Below are 24992 nucleotides of genomic sequence, written 5' to 3'. Positions count from 1 at the left end.
CCAGAGATCTTTAGCTCTCATGTTGTGCTTTCTCGATCAGCTTAGTTCATCACACTCTGAGCTTTCATCTGATCATCTGGAAATAATGGAAGGCTGTTAAAATAAGCTAGAGGGCACAGACTTCGCTTTCTTTGTTATAATGTAGCAGGAATATAGGAAAAAGACAAATCTCAAAATCAAACACAAAGTTGAGGCCATTTAAGTTAGTCACTTTCAGCCATAACCTTAAAACCTGAAATTGTGTAGGTTCTCCTCATGTTGCCAAAAAAAGTTCTGACCGGTCAAGGCATGGACTCTAGAAGATCTCTGAAATATGTCCTGTGGTATAGTACACCCAGATATTAGAAGATCCTTTAACCCATTGAGTACCAAGCACATTTGTCAAAATAGGTGTGAAGATTGCCAAGCAAATATCTTTATTCATCATAATGACATGTTGTGTTTACCTAATATAGGCAATATATATATATATATATTCCAAACTTTTTGGATATTCGGGGTGGCACATGCATGATTTGTGTGGTAGCTATAGAGGTAAACGCATTCAAGATGTTAGCATAATGGGCTCCCATCTTTGCATGATTGGGAGGAGCCATGGGTGATGTCAACATCGTCGGCATCACACATGGTTCATTTAAATCACGATAGCACATTATAGGGTCCACTTATTCACCAAATAGCACTATAAGAAAAATATGTTTTAGATTGCGTTAAGATTCTGTAACACAGCTGGACAGGAGCAGGGCTATAAGACTGAACCTGCTTTTATTGGAGCACTTTATAGGTGGATACGTGGTCCCACTTAGTTTTAATATCAACATGCATGAACGTGTTGTTTTAGTTTAGCTTGAAGTTGTTTGGTTAAATGTGTGGAGAGTGGTTTAGCCTTTTGGTTACTACACTGTGCAATAATGTCACTATTTAAGAAACACTGTATTTAAGCCTGTTTTCACAAAAGAGGTATGCATTTTTTATATGATGTTTTAGATGTATACAATCAGCACAAATGTATCGACAGTGGTGTTTTTGATGTGTATTACAGGGGCGTCCTAGTCTCCATGACAACCACTCGGATGTAGACGGGCAGCCAGCGTATCAGACAGCAGTGGGAGTAGTCTCGCAGGATAGGGGCCTGGAGAGCCAGTGGAGTGAGAGACTACTGGTTACCCGGGCAACCGCCTGCGTCACGGACGAGGGTGGTAGCGTGGAGCGGAAGCCGGAGATACCAGAGGAGTGAGAGGCCTTTGGTTACCCGGACAACGGCAAAACTCTTTGGTTTTGTTCCCTTGTCTTTTTATAGATCTGTTAGGGTCAGGAGTCTATTACTTATCCAGTGAATCAAAATAAGCTTTTTGGCTAATGTAAGGATAACTGTGTAAGCAATGGAATAAGACCTTTCTTATTAGAGCCTTTTTTCCATTTATTAAAACAGAGAAATAAGCATGGATAGGATTATAACTCATTTACTTTAAACAAAGTATTTACGAATCCAAGTAGTTTACGCAAGAGCAGCTTAATACGACCAAACTCCCAGTTATGGAATAGAGTGGCTCCCCTAACACCACATTTAGGGCACCGACCTTGGTCACCTGGGATAACATGGCTTCTGTGCTGCTGTGATATAGGCTTGGAGTTTTCTGTATTATGCAAGATTAGATGTGAGGAATTTGGAGGTCGTGTTTGCAAGTTGAACTGTAATGTTCCTCAAACCATTCCAGAACAAATTTTTGGAGTGTGGTAGAGTGCATTATCTTGCAGAAAGAGGCCACAGCCATCAGGAAATACTGATGCCATGAATGGGGTCAAAGTAACATCCACATGAATTCCAGGTATCCCATATGAACATTGCCCATATAGTAACTTAACCCGCCAGTGGTTTTAACCTCTGCGTGTCAAGGCTGCAGTGAAAGAGCCTCAAAATATCTGCTAAAAATGGCAGTATCGCTCGCTCCTTTATTTGGGTGCAATATTTAACTCAACTTCAATTGATTGACTTGGCTGTATTTGTATTTAAAAAAGAACACTCACTGTGAGTGATGCTGTCCTTTTAAGTGAAAATTGAGGATGTCCCATAGCAATGTTGGCATTGAAAGGGTTGATAATTTAAAGTACTCCATAATATACAGCTGACCCTACTGATGCCCTGCAGATATCCTTTGACCACTGGTTTTTAATTGAAAAAAAAATGAGTCTTCTGATCCATCTAGAGATCGTCTGTATAGTGGAATCTTGAATTCCCATTCTTGTCCTTGCATTTAACAAAGAATGTCAATTTATTGATTTAAATTGAATGAAAATACCACTTCTAGGTTCTGTAAAAGGCTGTAATTTTTCCTCAACAGCAACTATAGCTAGGAAATGACTTTTAACCCATAATGGTTGTAGTTTAATCACTCTCATGATAAAAGTAATCTGCACCAAGAAAATAAGTGAAAGAAAAACTAAACCTAACTTCCCACAGGTGCATAAACTGGGATGTAGTTCTAAAAGACAAACTAGGGGCCGATTATTTTTATAGAATATGCCGATTATATCTTCTGAGAAAAGTTTCTTAAAATTGCTGAAATCTGCACTCAAAGTTGACAGCACTAATCCCAAAACAAAACCCTCCTGCAGAAAGACCAACACCTTTTTATTGCACTTCATTTAGTTCCGGCCCAGGAAATACATTTTCTGCACACTCTATGGTAGACTCCCAAGAAGACTTTTTAGGATAAATAAAGTCAGATATTTAAAATCACCAGAGCTCACTCCAACTCCATGCCAATAACAACACACTTGCTAGATCTGGGTAAAGAATGTCCATGTTCACCCTGCCTACATCAGAGGAGGCTTTGCTGTTTTTTCAGCGAAAGCAATTGCTGCCCATTATGCAGACTTGCATGAACGGCCATCCGATGAGGCTCTCTGTGAAGGAAGGGACATGGCGCTGCCATATTAAGTGTTGCCGGAAGGTGGTCAGCGTTCGAGTGGACCACTGTTTCCCCGGGTGCCGGTTACTGTTCCTGACCCTGGTCCGGTTTGTGTACTCTTGGGCACAGGAGCTGACGTGTGTGCAGTACTGTGAGAGGGAGCTGCACATGTCTATAAAGACGACGGTGCAGTACAACGGCCTCATGAGGGAGGCCTGCACCATGGATCTCTTTTCCCAGCCGCAGACACAAATTGGAGGACCTGGCATGGTGGTGGAGGAAAATGAGAGCCTCTTTGGGAAGAGGATATATATAACGTTGGGAGGATGCTGCCCCAGCAATTGGTATTTGGCGGAATATGCAGGGAGACAGGGGCCTGCTTCCTGACATTTGAAAGCCGAGACGCCATGACCCTCATTGCTGTCACCAATGTTAATGTCGCTGCCGGGTCCGTAATATATTCCGACTGCTGGAGGGCGTATAATACCCAAGAACTGCAGCAGGCAGGCTACGAACATTGCAGGGTGAATCACCATTACAACTTTGTGGCCCCTGAATCAGGGGTACACACCCAAAACATTGAGTGGCTGTGGGGGGCTGCCAAATGGCAAAATAAAAGGCAGAGAGGTACCGCAAGACATCACTTAGAATCCTATCTACAGAAGTTGACGTGGAGGAAGTTTGGGAGCAGAAAATCCTTTTGAAAATTCTACATGCGCTGACCCTACTGCCAAAGGATACTGCAGTGGCCTCTCAGTGACTGCTTTTTAATCATTCTTTAATCTTTTATTATTACTCCTAATATTTTTATTATTCTTCATATATGTTATAATTTATCGTTATTACAGTTAATATTTTTTGTAATTGTTCATGTCATCATTACTAATAATCATTAAAGTAAATTCACAGTTTAACTTAACAGGTGTCCACATTACTGTGTCAGATGTATTGTATGGCTGCTGTGAATGTGTTCCTAAAACACCCCCACTATCCAGGCCACCCGAAGCGTGGCGAGCGGTGTATATTTGGCTACATCTGTCACTCAAAGTGGGTGTCTGTGTCTATAACGCTCTGTTCCTGGACTTTCCTCTTAATGTGTGATTGCCTTCATCTGTGCTGAACACCTTTCTGATAAATTAACCTGTTTAAAACAGGTGATGGCAATCATACATTAAGGGGAAGTATAGAAACAGAGCATTGTGTCCTCCTGGAGAGGGTCATGTTGGGAGGTATGTGACAGAGAACCAGCCCAGTGAGCCCACAGACAGTGCCAGACACCCACTGCCTTCCCATGTTGCCCAGCACTGCTACTCCACAGCCACCAGGTGAGCGCCCCCCTCCCGCGATTTGCGGCAAAACCTCCCCCCCGCGCGCCCCCCCCTCCCGCGATTCGCGGCAAAAACACCCGCTCCCCCGCGACCCCCACCACGATTCGCAGCAAAAACACCCCCGCGACCCCCCCTCCCGCGATTCGCTGCAAAAAGAACCCCCCCGCGACCCCTCCCGCAATTCGCGGCATAACCACCACCCCGCGACCCCCCCTCCCGCGAATCGCAGAAAAAACACCCCCCCCGCGATTCGCGGCAAAAAGAACCCCCCCGCGACTCCCCCTTGCACGATTCGCGGCACCCCCCCGCAATTCGCAGCAGCCCCAGAATTAAATTGCACATGGAAAACACTGACATGGCTATGGTCGACAATGAAAAAGGTTGACATGAGTTTTTGAAGATTTATTTTTAATTTTTTCATATTCATTGTCATGTGTCGACATGGACACCAATGAAGTGGCACACTTATGTCAACATTTACATGTGTTGACCTTTCTGTGTTGATTTTTTCTTGTGGCGATTCGCGTCACACCCCCCCCCTCCCGCGATTCATTCGCGGCACCCCCCGTGACCCCCCACCTCCCGCAATTCGCGGCAACCCCCCACCGGAACCCCTGTGAACCCCGCCCTCCCGCGATTCGCGGCACCCACCCCCGCGACCCCCCCTCCCGCAATTCGCGGCACCCCCCCGTGATTCGCGGCAGCTCCAGAATTAAATTGCACATGGAAAACACTGACATGGCTATGGTCGACAATGAAAAAGGTTGACATGAGTTTTTGAAGTTTTTTTTTTCATTTTTTGAATGTTTTCATATTCATTCTCATGTGTCGACATGGACACCAATGAAGTGCCACACTTATGTCAACATTTACATGTGTTGACCTTTCTGTGTTGATTTTTTCTTGTGGCGATTTGCGTCACACCCCCCCCCCCCCCACAACCCCCACTCCCGCGATTCACGGCACACACACACACACCTCCCCCGCGATTCTCGGCACCCCACCCCGTGACCCCCCCTCCCGTGATTCACGGCACACCCCCGCGACCCCCCCTCCCATGATTCGCCGCAACCCCCGCCCCGTAACCCCCCTCCCGCGATTCGCGGGACCCACCCCCGCGACCCCCCCCTCCCGCAATTCGCGGCACCCCCCCGCGATTCGCGGCAGCTCCAGAATTAAATTGCACATGGAAAACACTGACATGGCTATGGTCGACAATGAAAAAGGTTGACATGAGTTTTTGAATGTTTTCATATTCATTCTCATGTGTCGACATGGACACCAATGAAGTGCCACACTTATGTCAACATTTACATGTGTTGACCTTTCTGTGTTGATTTTTTTCTTGTGGCGATTCGCGTCACACCCCCCCACCCCACCCGCAACCCCCACTCCCGCGATTCACAGCACACACACCCCCGCGATTTTCGGCACCCCACCCCGTGACCCCCCCTCCCGTGATTCACGGCACACCCCCCACACCATGATTCGCCGCAACCCCCGCCCCCGTAACCCCCCTCCCGCGATTTGCGGCAACCCACCCCGCGACCCCCCTCCCGCGATTCTCTGCAATCCCTCCCCTCCCGCGATTCGCAGCATCCACCCCCCCACAACCCCCCCTCCTGCAATTCGCGGCACCCCCCGCGACCCCCCCTCCTGCAATTCGCGGCACCCTCCGCGACCCCCCTCCCGCGATTCGCGGACACCTAAGTTGCAATACAGGGCATCTTTCATACAATTCTAACCATATTTCTCATATACAAACGTTCACAAATTAAGGGGGCGCAGCCCCTTACGACGGTGTGAAAAGCGCCCGTAGGGCGCGATGAATCACCTAGTATATATATATATATATATATATACATACATATATACATACATATATACATACATACACACATACATACATACATACATACACACACACACACACATACACACATACATACATACACACCCACACTATCCACGTCGGCGTGGAGTTTATATTATTTCTGAGTTGATATTAATGGACTCTTCTCCAAATTTATGACCCCAGCTATGATCTTGCAGAAACTATATGACCAAATTCATTATGGGATGTACAAACTGTATTGACTTTCCTTAGGAGACCATTGCAATGTTTCCATATAGCTAAAGATGGATCTGCATACACCTAGTCTCATTATGCGATGCAGCATTAGGCCAACTTCTCCGCTCTGAGAGGTCACCCGTGATCCCCTCTTGAGCAGCCCTGCAGGATCGCATGTGGTTCTTTAGCATACGATATATAAATCGTATGTGAGCCCAGTCTACACTGCTCGGCTTAGATAGGATTCCCAAGATCGATTCTGCAGCTGGTGCGACACGCACGCCCAGGACAGCGCATCCCACCTGCTGTCAAACGCATGCACTTTAGGTGATTACGGTCGATCAATCACATGAAAAGCATCCAAAGTGTTAAATCGCATGCATATCACCTAGTGTATGACCAGCTGCCTGGGCAGTGGTGCAAGTAGAATTTTTTTCTTGGTGGTACTGATAGTCTCCACCCAAAAATGGCCGTGACCATGTGTCATGAGGGGGCGTGGTCACACAAAGCTAGAGGAGTGACTAAATGACAATAGTGGCATGGCATCAGGAGACAGGGAATGACCGGGTGGGTTGGCTCTTGCTTGGGGGAGAACAGGGCAGCTTGTGCTTACAATCATGGAGCCTTCTCTTCATGCTGTCAGCGCCGATAATGCCTGTCAGTGTGACAGGCTAAATCCGTAGTAGCTGCATACAGCACCAATCATAGCGCTGGGTGGACGGGCTGCGATGCATTATATTTAGACTTAAAATAAAAATAGAATTGACAGTGGGTCAGGGGGTAAGTGGTACTGCATACCTGCAACATATTTCTTACAGGTACTCCGTACCACGCCGTACCCCCTTACTTGCAACACTGTGCCTGGGAGAGAGCAGCAAAGTCCTACAGTATGTATCTCTGATAGCATTGGATATGCAACAAATTTGTGCCTGCAACAATGATGTATGAGGTACAGTATCTGTACCTTTTGCAATAAGTGTGACAACTTTTTTAAAATGCTCTCAGTGATAGGAGACTGAAAAGGGGGCAAAAAACGGATAATGGCCCTATTTGTAATACTGATGGCCCTTAAACATAGAAAAATAGAAAAATGAGAAAGAAAACCTTTAAGCGACTGAAATGGAGATACAATGAAAAAAAAATCCTTTTAACTGTTTTTAGACCCAAGTCGCTTTGTGCCAACATTAAAATTAACCACCATTTTATTCATAACAGGGGCAACCCTCTGAACATGTGTGGATGGAGAAACTCAGGGTGTAACAAATCCTGGACACCATATTATTATTCTACAGAGCCTTTATGCTTGAATTTTATTACTCGATAGCTAATATCCACCCATAATGCTAGGTATTTATAACAATTGCCATGCACAGTTGACTGTCATTCACGGACACCCATTGCCTCAATTGTTTCTGGCAACTGAATGATGTGATTGCACGCAATTAATAAACCACGGTACTCACTCCAAATAATGCTGGCAGAACCAGAATAGCACTTCTGCTGAACTACATGGTATTTTTGGATTCTGCTTGAGAAAACGACACTGTTTTTTTTTTTTTTTTGGGGGGGGGGGGGGGGGGGGGGGTTATAGCTACAGGATTGTGGGGGTAAAAAAATGCATATAGGGCATTAGTTCCGCAATACACATTTTTTTGAATAGCTGAGGCTTTTTCAATAACAATGGCATTATATTGGGTAATCAGTCCGTTCAGAAATTTCAGTCAAATTTACATTGGACCAATTCAATCCAAGTGCCAAATTTTGGACTGTTAGAAAAAAAATCGGCACGGAACGTACATGCAGAGTTGCAGTAGCAATTTAGACGCACAGTTTCAGCAATGTATTGGGTATTCCTTGGCAGTAACTGAGGTGGCTATTCAGGTTTACAGAGATGCAAAGAGATTGGATGGGTGGGTTATGGGAGCATCGTTGGTGTGTCACAAACTCTGTTGCTTAATTGCTTGTGTAGGAAGCCTTATGGGGCCTACACACATGCCGATTTTGAGCCATTTTCTAAGCGATTTAGCTAGGTCGCTTAGAAACTAAGCATACATCGGTGTGTGTGTGTGGAGGCTATAGCTATATAGATGCGTGGCCCCGCTTGTCTGTATCGCAATAAGAAGAAGAATGAGCATGTCCCATCAATCTAGTAAAATCGCTTAGCAAGACCCTGCATATCGGGCACCTTTTGTGTGGTGTCTTTTTTTTGTGCTCAAGTGACCAGCGATTTTCCTCATCTGGACACTCCCTGAGCCCTCCCTCTCCATTCTGCACATGCTGATGCTGCCAGAGACCACGCGCTGTGAACCCTCCGGAGCTGGTAAGTACTATGCTATCCACTATGCACCACCAACGCATGATTACAGGTGGGGTGGGTTGGTAATTAGAGTGGTCCATTGTGCCACCAATGTAAACTTTATGGGTGAGTGTGTCATGTGCAAGCCGCCGCACCCCCGACCCCCCAGCGCAAGAATATGGGCAGGAGGTTGTTTGGGGGGATGTGAGGCGACCACTGTGCCACCAATGTTATAAAATAAAGCATGCTTGTGGGTTCCCTTGCTTGAGAAGAATCTGCCATGCTTAAATCGCTAAGCAAAATCACTGAGGCATATCGCTGACACATTTTGCACATTCTAAGCAAAATAGATGATTTTGTGCTCAAAGGAAATCTGCTATGCTAAATCTGGCATGCTATATCACTGGCCAAAATCGGTATGTGTGTAGGCCCTATTAGGCTGATGGAAACTCTGCACCTAGAATGGAGCTGGTGCAAGGGAAGGGTTTAATCTAGTATCCGTAAGTTGCAGACACACCTACTATATAACAAAAGACACTGAAGTGGTCCCAGCAGCTTATAACCCAGTATCAGCCCATATGCATCTTATTTAACACTAATTTTTCTTATTCTGCATTTTCTGTAACTTGCATAGGACCATACCGCTTTCAAAAACTAAAAAAAGAACTGACCTGAAAATGTTATGATAATAAAAAGAAAAGATTTCTTAACTATTGGTTTTTTTCATGGATTTCTTCTCCCTATGCACTGAATATGTATAAATGAGAATAGATAAATACATAGGACATATGTTAATTTAAATCTGGTAGATCTAAAATATTTTCAAAACTACAAAAGAACATTTATTCCACCAAGGGGTCCCAGAATATATAGATTGCTTACCAATATAGGATCCGTCCAGCCTCGCCACTTACTGGTTTCCTTATATTGTTCTGAAGGCTACATTTTCATAGTTTGTTTATGTGGGTATGTACGAGACATGTGGAACATTCTAGGCCTGATTTAGAGGTGCACGTACTGTTGATGTTGCCTACAAGTACTGAGGTTTTCAGCCTGCACATACAGTGCACCCAGAAAGTATTTACAGCGCTTCACTTTTTCCACACTGTTATGTTACAGCTTTATTTCAAAATGGAATACATTTATTTTTTTCCCTTAAACATTGTAGTAGAAAAACAGCTGACAATATATTGTAGAATACATCATGAAACGGTTTGGTCTGAAAGTGCGCTTTTATCATCTCTTCTACAATGATTGTTGATGTTCTAAATAAATTACATAATAACCAACTACAATATATGTGACAATCTTGTCTGATTTCAACCATTAATAGTAGAAATAAGGTACACAGATATTGTGTTTCATTGCACAGACCAGTTATTAAGATCACATTGCATAGAATATGTAACTTGCTGCTAATAGAGGGGTCACGATCTAGTATTCTCAGACCATACCATGCACGTAAATTGCAAGTTATTGTGGATTATCTTAAGTTTTGAAAAATGTAACTTTGCAATACAGCTCTTCCAGACATTAAAAAATAAAAAAAAAATTGGAAACGCATGGAACGTTTTTCTTTAGTAACCTTGGTCTCTGCTTATTCCATTCTAAAGATATGATTAACTTTCTTTTTATATAAAGAAAATGGCAGAGGGTCAAGATGTTTTTTTTTTTTTTAAAGCTGCAGAGCTTAGAGCTAGTATCCTTTAGGGCAGGCATGTCCAAAATGTGGCCCTCCAGCTGTTGTGAAACTACAAATCCCAGGATGCCTTTACCATAGTTTTAGTATTCCCTAATAGCAAAACTGTGGCAAGTCATGATGGGACTTGTAGTTTCACAACAGCTGGAGGGCCATAGTTTGGACATGCCTGCTTTAGGGACACATTGAGATTTTGGGGAAAAACCGACTATGGCCCATTTCAGGGATAATGGGACATAAGTGATATGCCTGCATTGTTTAACCTTTACTCAAAAATTCTTGATTATTGGGCAACACCGCAAACCGTGATGAGTCAGCTAAACCGCCATCACATTTGGGACATGTATCTGAGGAAATTTGCCCTATAACACAGTATGGATGGTGTAATGGTTAGCATTACTGCCTCACAGCGCTGAGGCCATGGGTTCGATTTCCGCCATGGCTCTAACTGTGCGGAGTTTGTATATTCTCCCCGTACTTGCGTGGGTTTCCTCCAGGTACTCTGGTTTCCTCCCACAATCCAAAAATATACTGGTAGGCTAATTGGCTCCCAACAAAATTAACCCTAGTATGTCTGTGTGCGTGTACATGTGGTAGGGAATATAGATTGTAAGCTCCATTGGGGCAGGGACTGATGTGAATGTTCAAATATTCTATGTAAAAGCGCTGCTAATAAATAAATAGCACCAAAAAAAAACTTTTTATACCAAGCTTTGACTAGAATAGACTCTGCAATAACCCAAGTTATTGCGGCAATTAAAAGGGTTATAAGTAAGAAGGTGTAAATAGTAGAAAAGGGGACAAGAGACAGACTCTTAGGGCACACTAAAAAGGTAGTGGGGGAGGGGGAGTCTGATTTGGCAGTAAGAAGATTAGTGACGTTACTGAGGGAAGCTTATTTGGAATGAGTGAAAACCAGGTCTGGGAGGTATATTTTGTCCATTGGTTGCTATTGGTAGCATCTCCACTTCTATAAGCTCACACTTTAGTTAATATAACCCTTGGAGAGCTTACTATTATATTTAATAATAAAAGAGCATTTATCTGTGCTAATAACTATGCTAATCTGTCATAAAAAAGGAGGTTTTATTGTCCAAAGATGGTTCCCGTTTCCTAGTCAAGCCTGAAACAAGTATTTTCTTTGTAAAGTACTGACCTGATATTCAGCCAAGACAACATGGGAGTTGTTCCTCCACCAATTACCCAGACTGTAAAGAAGACTATCAAGAGGGTAGTGGAAAACATCATCTCGTGAGCATATGTAGCAGTATCACGAATCGAGAGTGCAAATGCCATAGCTCCCCGGAGACCTGAGGGAAAGATACAGTTTATTTGACTTTCCTTCCTTTCTATATTGTTATAAAACATGATTTATTTTAGCCTTAAGAAACAGCAGGAACATTAAAATGAAATAGTTGATAGGTGTACATAAAACCAATACAGAGAACAACCATTAAGTGAATCTTGGATAACCAAGCACAAGACCAAAAGCAAAAACAAGGCAGTGTGTATTAGTCAATGACTTGGGAGGCAGTGGCTATCACAGATTTATACACATATATAATTTGATGGGGAGTTTTCACTATATAAATTATTAGAATAATACAAAGATTATGTGGGGTGGGGGATATGTGGATCCCTCCCACCAGCCGTGATCCAGGCCCGTTTATGTTTTGCCTGACAGCATTGAATCCCGCCTGCCGATCAGCGAAAAGGGGGCGTGTCTGCGTAAAACGGCCGTGGATTGTCGATCTGCGTCTGCGATTGTAACAGTCCACGGTCGTTATCGGCAGAACGGGCCAACAGCTTCTAAAGTCGGGCTGGTTCTGCTGTGATCCCGGTAAAGACAGCATTCAATAGTGACCCTGCCGCTATTTCCCCACCGTCGGGAATAGCAGCAGAACATTGCATACCCCCCTATATCAATAATACGAAGATGATAGTTCTAAATATCATTTTTGGATATTCTAATATTTTTGTATATTCACAACTCTGGAGTAAACTGGAGTATGACAGGTGAGGCTCTGCCTCTCTACCTACCCTGACCGCATGTCATCGGTGCATATTCAAATTGGGAAACATTACATTTTTGTTTCCGTGTGACTCCTGTCTCTATAAGCATATCTAGTCAGAAGGAAATGTTGGCTTATAAAGATGAGCCAGAGCAGCACATGAATAAGATGGAAGTGTTCTAGCTACGTGCCTTGGAGATTCTGATTTCTTACATACTGTAACTTAGCTCAGCTCTGATGCGATGATAGTTACATATACGGTATAGGAGTTACAGGGAGAAAAATGCCCACAATTGTGTGGGCGTACATATTTCTGTTTGGTTAGGGCACTAGCTTGTAAAGCCAAAAAGACAATCCATATAGACAACTCTGGTTAAAGTAGTAAAAAGTTATATAACGAATGTTGCTTTTTTTTTTTTGGTACTTATGTAGTATCTGGGCTGCCGATTTTTTGATTGTATGCCTTAAGTTAAGGCACACAATCAGATGCGATGCGATGCGATATCGCATCGCATCGCATACGACCATGCGATGCGATGCGATGACCCGATTTTTCCATAGGATTCAATGTTAAAATGGACTGAGTCCATTTTAACATGGAATTCAATGGGAAAAAGGGGTCCTTTTCATACCCCTACTATCCAAGTGGGCATGGAGTTGGATATAAACCTGTGGCGAGCGTAGCGAGCCACCGAGCCCGAAGCGTGGCGAGCGAAGCGAGCCCCGCGAGGGGACGGTATTCTGTGTCCCCTCGCGGGGCTCGCTACGCTCGCCACGCTTCGGGCTCGGTGGCTCGCTACGCTCGCCACAGGTTTATATCCAACTCCATGCCCACTTGGATAGTAGGGGTATGAAAAGGACCCCTTTTCCCATTGAATTCTATGTTAAAATGGACTCAGTCCATTTTAACATTGAATCCTATGGAAAAATCGGGTCCATCGCATCGCATCGCATCGCATGCGATATGGTCGGGTGCGATGCGATGCGATGGACCCGATTTCAAAATCGGCAGCCCAGTTACTACATAAGTACCTTTTTTTTTAATGATATTCACCCTTCCATTTTTAGAAGTCACAGAAACATGACTAGAAGGAGCAGATGCTCAAAGTAAGCTCCATAGTAAAAGGCACTAAGAGGAGGGGGAGAGGTTTATGCTGTAGGTAGGGAAGGTTAGGAGAGTAGGATAAGTATACTTACTTAGCCCCTATTGGGATGCCGCTGTCTGTGTTCTGACCACCGACATCCCGTCTGCGCATACCTAATCTGCTTATCTTTAGAACATTAAAACAAAATTAACCTACCTGAAAACATCATCATGTGCTGAAAGTTCCAGCCAATCTTGTGTCTTCTGCCCAAGTTTAGAAAAAATGAAAGTGGATATATATGAGCTGCCCTACCAACAAACACAGCTATCTGAGCAAGCAGTAGTTAAGGACTCAAAGTATGTTCTCAATACTTCTAAAACAAAAATGATTAAAGCTTTATAAAACCCCTCTTGACTAGGTTTGTGTCTATCACCAGCCACTTAGATAATGTTTTTAAGAGGTACTTTTTATATTTTTTAGAATACTAAAATATTAAATACAATTTTATTTTGCATTTGGCTCTCCTTGGTATACTTTTTAATAGTTTATTTAAAAGAATTACGAAACTAAAATTTATTTTTTTTTTTTTTTTGTATGATTACATTAAAGGTGCTCACACACTTGTCCAATTTGGACCGATTTCGCCTGATCCAGATGGATCCAGTCGTGAAATCGCCCCAAATCGGATGTGTTTGACATCCCCTCCGACCAGATGTGCGGTCCCATGTGCATCGGGTCGGAGTGGGGAGGTTGACGGGCTGCACATTAAATCTATTGGATTGGACCCATCAGTGGCACATCTTGGGTGCATTTTTGCACCCGTGATGTGTCGTACAATCCATAGGCATGTGCCAGCAGTAAAGCACCACTGGCACACATTTATGTGCAACAGCGGGGTCCGGGAGCTTGTAGCGGTATTCGCCGGGTAGAAAGCGCTGCTGAATTGGAAAGAAAAATTTAGAAAAGACTGGCCAGACGCTAATTGGCTAAAGGTGCCCATACACGTTGTGATAAAAAGTGTACAATGGAACGCGTTATCGGGCGGATCGCGTCGCACGTGTGCAGTACAAAAAGTATGTGCTGCGTGTATGGGCACCTTAAGAGAATTCAGCCAATTAGCATCCAGCCAGTCTTTTCAAATAAGGTTTTCAAATTCAGAAGCACTTCCCGCACCACTGCCTGGCAAATACCGCTACAAGCTCCCAGCCACCACTGCCCAGCCTCTGCTGCCTTCCTCCCCCTCCCCCCCCCAACTAGAGCATTGAATAAATCTGTTTTTAAACAAGTTTGTCTATTTATCTTTTAAAATAACAAATCTGTAATCTTTCTTTAGTTGAGGAAAAGTGTATTCTATTTACCTGCCTGACAAAAGCCAAGAACTCAAGAGCTATACAAAGAGGCAGATAAGAGAAAAAGATGATTTTTTTGTGTCAAATTTTCAGAAAAGCATTAGCTTCATTTACTTTAGATTAAGAAGGTCTTGCAATAGGTTTTCCTGTAATTGTTTACAATGCACAGTAGATGTTGGGTAATTATAAGCCATAATCAAATTATTTAGATTCAAATGGTAAGTTTCTACTGCAGTCACGAAATACTGTACTTTATTATAAAAAAAAATCAGTGTGACATTTACGAGCTATAGACCTGCAAAATGGATAATTTAGATTTTATGACAAAAGTAAAAACAACTTTTAATTACCTATATAAACATATTTTACATTTACAATGAAAAAGAAAATTCATTAAAATTCATTGTAAATGGTTACAATGGATTAAAAAAAACCTTTTAGTAAACTGGGTACTTTACTTTAATCGACAATGATTATACTGTACTAATATTGCAATTAATACATTCCTTCTAGATTACACTAAAAATTAACAGACGGTTAATTTGGTCTACATTACAACTCCATGGGTACTAGGCCTCTTAGAAGGGTAGTTAACTAAAATCTAATCCGTGAGGAATCTCTGAGAATACACTCACTGATCTGGTAAAATATTTAACTCTAATTTAACAATTTAATGCTGCAAGTATCATTTAAATTGAAACAAAGTGAAAAACTGGTGGTTAAAAGCATGTACAAATATTTGCTTAAAATTGACTTTTTATTCTTAAAAATCAACTCGAGTGTTTGCGATCATTTACTAGGTTTTATTGATGCATGCTAAATGTGCTCTTGATGCTTAATGTTACTACCCTTATACAAGGCCTTATGTTAATAAAACCTACCCACTTGTGTCATAGCTATGAAGGTAACCGTACTAGATTTAAAGATTGTCTCAAACAAGCTTTGTTGGTAGCATCATAAATCGACTTCACTTATCAGCAAATACAAAAGGATACAAAAGCACCAATAATAAAAATGGGACTAAACACGTGCTTCTGGAAGGTGAACAATGCTAGGCCCATATATGAAAATATGAAGTTTTCAGCCAGAAAGTGCAGGACCTCGAAGAGCTGCAATAAGACAAATAAGTTCAATAAGGTACGTGGAATAACTTATCGCTCATAACTACTTGACCCTTTCATGATTGTTTTACTACAGGCGAGCTAGAAATGTGTATATTACCCATAACCTCAGTACCCAAAGACTAATGGTAGAGAAAGGCCTAGAAAGGCAACTGGCACAACGGCTACTATGACAGCGTAGCGCATATGTAATGAGTGCAGTGCATATGAATGAGCCGCTCATTACATATGCGCATATATAGTGAGCAACTCATAACATAAGCACTGTGCTCATTACATATGCACCACGCTCTCAAAGCTACTGCCTTAGTCCTATATAATGGTTCAGAGCCGTTCATATTGCATAAAAAAAAAGTCTCTGAACCGTGTAGGACTCTGCTTTTTACCCGTTTGCAAATACCGGTTATTTTTATCCGGTAAATGCAGACTGGTGCTTTCAAACTGCAGCTCTAACCGCTTTAAAAGGCTAAAATAAAATAAAAATCGGCAATATACCGGTTAAGAGCTGCAGTGTGAAAGGGGTATTATTTGCCTCGCTAAAGAATCTGTACACGATTAAACTAAAACAAACACAAAACAGGATTGGTCTTGTATGGCTCACAAAGGGGTATATTCAATGGTTTTTGCAAGCTGTGACAGCGAGCAGTGCTGACTGCTCGCTGTCACAGCTCGCGCGGTCAGTATTCAACTGACCTCCCTGCACACGCCATTTCCACCTCGCTGGGTTTTTACAGCGACGTGGAACGGCATGTGCAGCCACCAAAACAGCGAGGCTCGTGGCTAAATGCAACGGGATACCTGCATTAGCTGCAAGCCTCGCTGTTTGGGGGGAATCCTCCCTGTCCTCTGACAGCGAATACGGTGATCGGCCAGCACGGGGGTTTAAACAGCGAGGGTCGCTTGTTTTTGCCCATCCCTGCCGCATTTAATACTGCCCAAAGAATACGTAAAATATAACTTAAAAGTTTATAATATAATTTATCCCACAAAAGAGGTTTAAAAAGATAGGATAGAAATAATTGCACAGGCATAGAGACGATAAAGATTGGAATGTAATTTAAAAACAAAATTCCTGCATTATTTTTCTTACAGAATATAATCTATTTTAGCAAATACCTTTCACATATATGTGTGTGTGTGAATGCTAGAGACATTTATCATGATAGAATTTATAAAAAAATCCTATAGGGCTAATACAGTCCATTTGTTTTACAGTAAAGATGACCAGAAGAGTAAAACCTTACCTGTTTAGTTCGGTCTCTAGACTCAGGTGATAAATTATTATATGTATAATGAGCTTGCGTAATACCACAGAACAAGACCGCAACTACACCTGCAAACAAACAAACAAAACAAAAAAAGACAGTAACACAAACATTAGCACAGCACAAATCAGCAGAGTCAGTCATACAGGACTTCTCCCATGATGTTACCAATATAGGGAATTCCCTACAAAGCTAAAATCAGACTCTACCACAACCTTTGACCCTGTAAAAGCTCTGACATTAATCTCTGTATTAGGGCTTATCCTACTTGAGAATAAAACTACCCACACTAATGCCCTTTCCAGCTGTCCCAATCTCCACACTCAACCACACTTGCTCCTCTGATTTCAGCTGTGTCCTCTTCCACCTACAGTACAATGATATCTGTATCATGCACCTTCCAATTTAATATGTGTCCAGTTTTCCCACCATTTCATCTTCAGAGCACTGTAGCACTTTATAAAATAATAATAAATAATAATGTAATTTATGATTATTGCCATTCTTATTAATGTAGCAGCTCCTGGTTGAGATATTCATGCTACCCTATGAAAGTATGACAAATCAAGATAAACTCATCTTGTATGCATGTTATATATATTTAATTATAAATGTATATGATTGCACATCTTTAGAATGATATAAAAGTAACACTACATTGGATAAGATAGCTGACAGGCTGTAGAGAAGGGCGAGTACACACTGCCTCCTTTTATGGATAACCAGAGCTGTCCTTTATATACAGACATGGTCCCCTGTATCCCAGAGTACAGAACCTTTCCAGGCACTACACAATGAATGGGAAGCACAGCAGCTACATTGCATGTGGAGTTTGCCTGTTTACATACAACCATAGCTAACAATACATGGTCTTCTAACACTGAGTGATTGCACTACTTTTCCACCTACTGGTGGTTCGAGGAAACACCACTTTGTGTATTTTTTTCTAGCGTAATATTGAAATTCCTTTTCTTACAAGATATTTGGGACCCCATATGTGGAGAGACTCGTACTAGCGAGGTCAGATGAATGAAGTGTACAGCGAGCATGCACACTGTGCTGTGTGACGCAAATTACTATGTTTCAGTGTCAGATATGACATGAATGGTGCCTGATTGGAGGGACAGTCAATCACTTACAGAATCCCTCCCCACCACCACTCACACTGCAAATAACAGATAACTGCAAGTTACTAACAGACACCTCCTATCAGACACCACATGCTGTGAATAATAAATCATTCAGAAACCAGCAATGTTCTAGCCTGCTCCAAAATCATAATCCAAACCCAAATACCAGACAACCATTGTGACTTTTAATCATATCACATAGAACACGATCATAGGGTTGTGCCATTCTGCTACAGTGAAAACTAACCCAATGCAGATTAGCTGGTACTAGGTATAAGGCTGGGAAGTAGAATACAAGCAGCTATCAAAACCACAATGAAAAGGTTGGGATCTTCCCTATTGCCACGTCACTCAACTACTATAAGAGGAACCAGTCTGCGCTTATGTCTGATGACCACTTTCACTGCAAAAATGGAGCCTCAACATTGTGGTGGAGTTACAATGAGGAGCAGCCAGGCTGCCTGGTGCAAGGACTGACTGAGACAGACCTGTATGCAGTCTTTTCTTTATTTAAATGTGAACTGCTGTACTCATGCAACATCATTTATATGCCACACTTGCTATTTTGGCCATATCATGGATTATTCAATTATTCGGTATTGCATTGTATAGGGAGGTCATGCAGGCAAACTGAAAACCACAATGTGGCTATCAGACCAGTGATTTTCAACCTTTTTAAACTCGTGGCACAAAACAAGAGACTTTAAAATTGCCCAGGCACACCATCAGTTTTTTTTAAATCAAATATAATACATATAATAACAAATATCGAAATATATTTAATATATGTTGATATTTGTTATTTCTCTTACAATTTGTAGAAATAGCAGTGAAAGCTACACATGATAATGCCCCCAGCAGCACCAGCTACACATGATATGCCCCCAGCAGCACCAGCTACACATGATAATGCCCCCCAGCAGCACCAGCTACACATGATAATGCCCCCAGCAGCACCAGCTACACATGATATGCCCCCCAGCAGCACCAGCTACACATGATATGCCCCCCAGCAGCACCAGCTACACATGATATGCCCCAGAGCAGCACCAGCTACACATGATATGCCCCAGAGCAGCACCAGCTACACATGATATGCCCCCCAGCAGCACCAGCTACACATGATATGCCCCCCAGCAGCACCAGCTACACATGATATGCCCCAGAGCAGCACCAGCTACACATGATATGCCCCCCAGCAGCACCAGCTACACATGATATGCCCCCCAGCAGCACCAGCTACACATGATATGCCCCCCAGCAGCACCAGCTACACATGATATGCCCCCCAGCAGCACCAGCTACACATGATATGCCCCCCAGCAGCACCAGCTACACATGATATGCCCCCCAGCAGCACCAGCTACACATGATAATGCCCCCCAGCAGCACCAGCTACACATGATAATGCCCCCAGCAGCACCAGCTACACATGATATGCCCCCCAGCAGCACCAGCTACACATGATATGCCCCCCAGCAGCACCAGCTACACATGATATGCCCCCCAGCAGCACCAGCTACACATGATATGCCCCAGAGCAGCACCAGCTACACATGATATGCCCCCCAGCAGCACCAGCTACACATGATATGCCCCCCAGCAGCACCAGCTACACATGATATGCCCCAGAGCAGCACCAGCTACACATGATATGCCCCCCAGCAGCACCAGCTACACATGATATGCCCCCCAGCAGCACCAGCTACACATGATATGCCCCCCAGCAGCACCAGCTACACATGATATGCCCCCCAGCAGCACCAGCTACACATGATATGCCCCCCAGCAGCACCAGCTACACATGATATGCCCCCCAGCAGCACCAGCTACACATGATATGCCCCCCAGCAGCACCAGCTACACATGATAATGCCCCCAGCAGCACCAGCTACACATGATATGCCCCCAGCAGCACCAGCTACACATGATATGCCCCCCAGCAGCACCAGCTACACATGATATGCCCCCCAGCAGCACCAGCTACACATGAATGCCCCCCAGCAGCACCAGCTACACATGATATGCCCCCCAGCAGCACCAGCTACACATGATATGCCCCCCAGCAGCACCAGCTACACATGAATGCCCCCCAGCAGCACCAGCTACACATGATATGCCCCCAGCAGCACCAGCTACACATGATATGCCCCCCAGCAGCGCCAGCTACACATGATATGCCCCCCAGCTAGACATATGCCCCCAGCAGTGCCATCTACACATGATATGCCCCCAGCAGTGCCATCTACACATGATATGCCCCCAGCAGTGCCAGCTTCACATGATATGCCCCCAGCAGTGCCAGCTACACATATGCCCCCAGCAGTGCCAGCTACACATATGCCCCCAGCAGTGCCAGCTACACATGATATGCCCCCAGCAATGCCAGCTACATAAATGCCCCCAGCAATGCCAGCTACATAAATGCCCCCAGCAATGCCAGCTACATAAATGCCCTGACACATCTAGAACACATGTCTCCAGAGTGCCAGATATGCCCCCACAGTACTGGCGACAAGGGAGGGAGAATGTAGTGGGCCACGGGCGGACTAAAGCTGCACTACTCAGTGCGCAATATGCGTGCTGTCTGATGCCGCACAGAGCAGCTTTGCAGGCTGGCTCCAAGCTCGAATATGGCAGTGCCAGAGTGCAGCACCCATTAAGGGCCAGACCTGCAAAAAGCAGTCAGCACTGAAACTTTCTATTACTCTGCAGACTAGCTGCCAGTTAGAGAGGGACCAAGTAGTGAATTAGGGCCCTTATTGTGGGCGAGCCTGTTTTGTTTACATTCCATTTCATTTATGTAAACTTGGAAAGGTGCGTGCTTACCCTAGTTGAAGTACATTACCTAAACACTGCACCACTAACACTACTGAGCCAAGTTCCCCAAACTGTCACAAACACACACAATGATTACATGCAGCTAGTTTTAGTATCTTAATTAAAACTAGATTGTTGTTCAGTGTTGAACTTACACTTTGGCAAATCTTACTGCCCAGCATTACAAAATGTGATACACAAAACACTTCTGCATAAAAGTGATATACACAATCTCCGGAGGTAACACCAGTATTACAGCTCCCTGGCCTGAGAGGCCGACCCTGTGAAACAGAAGCCAGTATAAAAACATCCACATTCTGGATGGATGCCTCTCACAGTTTTAATTTAGGGCCTGAATCAAAAGGATCTACAGTAGTCACAAAGTCACGGGAAACGGTCATCTGTCAGACCAGACTTCGGTCTACAGTCATTAGGTCGACCCCGGAAGGTCAACTTGCCCCAAGGTCGACATGGCTCAAGGTCGACATTGTTCAAGGTCGACATGAGTTTTTCACTTTTTTTTTGAGCCGACAGGCAGTATTTCATGCCCTACCATATACTAGGGCGTGGTGGGAGAATAAAATAGTGTCGACTGTGTTGACATTCAGGTAAAAAAAAAACAGTGAAAAACTCATGTCGACCTAATGACTGTCGACCTAAACCAATGTCGACCTAATGACTGTCGACCTTGGCCCATGTCGACCTTTAACCCTATCGACCTTTAACCCAGTCGACCTTGGGACCAGTCGACCTAATGACTGTAGACCTAAGTCTGTTCTGACAGATGTACCGCTTCCCAAAGTCACAGCCACAACCTTAGGTAATGCAGTGGTCCATAGGCATCCTATTAAGATGCTCACCATCCACAGCAAAAATCCATTGCATGCGCACACACACACACACACACACACACACGCACACACACACACACGCACACACAGACGCACACACAGACGCACACACACACGCACACACACACACACGCACACACAGACGCACACACACAGACGCACCCTCGGACCGGTGCCAAGGAAGTTCCTAACACTAAAGGTGCCCACACACTAGAACGATTTTTGGGCAGCTTGGCCGATTTCCGATAAATCAGTTAATATATCGTCTGATGTTTACCGATAATCGGTCGAAAATCGGCCGATTTTGGTCCGATCCGCGCTCCCGTGGATCTTTAGCTGAATCTTCTGATCTTACGTGCTGCACAAAAGATTTAACAAAAGATCCATAGGAACGCACACGGGATCTTAAGAAAAATCTTTGGTAAAGATGTGCGCTTGCCTGAAATCTTTTGTCCAGGACGGAAAAAATATTTTAAGGCTAATTTATGCGCACATCTTATGATCGCAGATCTTTCTAGTGTGTGGGCACCTTAACACGTCCACCGCTATTACCCAACTCCCAGGAACACATAACAAAACTTGCAATTCTGATAAGCGTCTCCAGCAGTAACAATAGAGGCACATGCACAGAAGTACAGAGGGTGCCTTGCTCATAATCAGGTCTTCCTATTTACAAACATATGAGAAGCATGATGCGGAGGAGAAAGAATTCATCCTGGAATCTGATCTCCATACACTTACCTGTAAAGCTGCAGGCTTCAGCCAGGAGGAAAGTGCTCCAAGACAGGAGAAAGAACAAGGCCGTCTCCAACAAAGGGAAGCAGTGCAGCTTGGTAAACTTGGTTACGTTACTGGACAGTTAAGGAAAAACACATTTTCATCATGTGGCCTAAAAATGAATAGATTCCAAAGCGAATGTATAAAGCAAAAACCAACTTGAAATCTAAAAAGTTTTTTAGCATTTTTGTTTCTGCAGACAATGCCATACATCATCTCAAAATGGTTCCGGTTAAGTCAACATGGTGAAAAGGTCAACATGCACTAGGTGGACATTGACAAATGGTCAACATAAGCAATAGGGTGACATGGCAAAGGTAGACAGAGTTTTTCACAATTTTTTTCTTCATCCAAATGACTTGTTCATACTTTACCAATCCCAACTCTAGTTCATGTGTATTCTAAAGTGATCAAAGCTTGGCGAGCGAAGAAAGCCATGTGAGGGTGCGAGTTACACTAATTGGGAGTTAGTTTTCCCGCTAGGCTTTTTTCACGGGGCGCTGTGCCCTGCCCCTTTCATAGCTGCCGATTTCCGCCCTGCCCGTTTCTGCCCGCCCTGCATAGTTATTAGCCACTGCCGCGCTAGAAGTCTCCTCCTGCTGACAGTATAAGTATAAGCTCCTCCTCGTGATGCTCAGGTGTCACAAGGTGGTTATATACTGTAGCATAAACGTGCTGATGGTCTGAAGATCAGGTGTCACCATTTTGACGTTTTAAATTAAAATGTGCCCTCTCGATTGAAAAATGTGCCCTCGCGATTGAAAAATGTGCCCTTCCCGTGGTCAGCACCCTGCCCTAAAAAATTTCTAGAGTGAGTACTAGGAGTCCATGTTCACAGACACACACACAAAAAAAAAAAGAGGGAATTAAAAAAAAAAAGCCACAGCTCAGACTTTTTCCCATGCTGACCATTTGATATTGTTGACCTAGTACGTTTCAACCTTTTTACTGTCAACCAACAGTGGGCAACCTAAATCTAGTCTAGGTGACAGGTCCACCTGGTTAATATATTACAATGCTCACCTGTCCCCATCTCAATTTGGAGTGCAAGAGAGCATTTACATGTGGTGAGCCCTAAATACTGGCGTATATATTTGCATATAGAGCTCCAACTTATTAAGCTTTGGATACTACTTGTATTTTAGGATTTAATGCACTAAGATACATTTATGTTGATATGACCAATTACCCCCAGGTGGTTTGATATTATAGATTTTTACATTTGTCATTTTTTATTTGTGTAATAAAAATTGTTCACTTTTATGAAAATTGATGTTTATGTATTATGCACCACATGATTTGGGTGTTTTTGACTTATCTTTTATAGTCTGGCATACCTCTATCATAGTGGCTGCTGATATCCATGATCTGTGATCACTGCTCACTCTAGCGCCTTAGACATTTTTCTCATATTAAACCCAGTCTATCTTTTAATCCACAACTGGCACTTCTCTCACTTCTCCAAACAGGCTGCCCAAAAGCAGTTTTATTTGAAAAGCATGCACGGATCTGACTGAACCGTGCATACTTCATGTTCAGAAGTGTTTGGCAGCCAAATACAAAGGAGTACACCATCAGAAAATACGAAGATAGATAGGATACCTATCCATGAACATTTGTAACAGCCGAGTTTCAAGTTAGCCGATACATGTGAGCTTAGTAAATATACCCCTAATATACCCGATGCTCAGTAAGGAGCATATTTCTGTGAATAGAAGAAAAGGCACAAGTATCAGGTACCGCTTTCCTTAATGATTAACTCTGAACAACCAACATAAAAGGATATAATAGCTGTTGAGACACCCGTACAAACACCCATCGCAAATGAACCACTGAATATTCCAACGAAAACTCCAACAGACTTGAAAAAGGCAGCAGCATCGAACGTGTGAGTGTTCTCTCCTGTTGGTTGATAAGAAACTATAGATCTAGGAAGGAATATACAAGTAGAAAATGCAGTATTACAAGTGAGATAAAAATGAGGACTCCAGTGTGCTGTGGCCTTTATCCCACAATAATCAACATTTCATTGTCATTTCCCCATGCTAGCAAGGAGCTGCTCTGGAAATGCTTTAACAGCTGCAGACAACATGTAATAGGACAGGCACATTTCCCATATACCACTGCAACAAGTGGCTCTTTACTTGCATCCACAAGTTCTTCTCTGTTTGTTAATGGTTGTTTAAAGGGCTGCGATCAGGTTATGGATAACATGTATAAATGTAACTTAGCTTACTACTCACAGTAATAGTAATGTGGGCCCTTTGAAGGTTACA

The 24992-nt window shown here is 43.4% G+C and overlaps 1 protein-coding gene across 2 annotated transcripts in view; it reads right to left on the bottom strand.

Moving 5' to 3' along the window:
* Positions 1 to 24992, bottom strand: part of SLC9A7 (solute carrier family 9 member A7) — a 103354-nt gene that overhangs the window by 22882 nt on the left and 55480 nt on the right. For both annotated transcript variants that reach the window (XM_083168758.1, XM_083168760.1), the window contains exons 7-12: positions 24498 to 24644; positions 22681 to 22781; positions 17118 to 17206; positions 15748 to 15861; positions 13620 to 13731; positions 11463 to 11616 (exon numbers count right to left, since the gene is read on the bottom strand). In XM_083168758.1, the coding sequence (XP_083024884.1) occupies positions 11463 to 11616; positions 13620 to 13731; positions 15748 to 15861; positions 17118 to 17206; positions 22681 to 22781; positions 24498 to 24644 (717 nt within the window). The remainder of the gene's footprint in view (positions 1 to 11462; positions 11617 to 13619; positions 13732 to 15747; positions 15862 to 17117; positions 17207 to 22680; positions 22782 to 24497; positions 24645 to 24992) is intronic.

The sequence above is a fragment of the Crinia signifera genome, chromosome 2 (assembly GCF_055691185.1).
Source record: "Crinia signifera chromosome 2, ASM5569118v1, whole genome shotgun sequence".
Lineage (NCBI taxonomy): Eukaryota > Metazoa > Chordata > Amphibia > Anura > Myobatrachidae > Crinia > Crinia signifera.
This window is presented reverse-complemented; position numbering and strand designations above follow the sequence as displayed.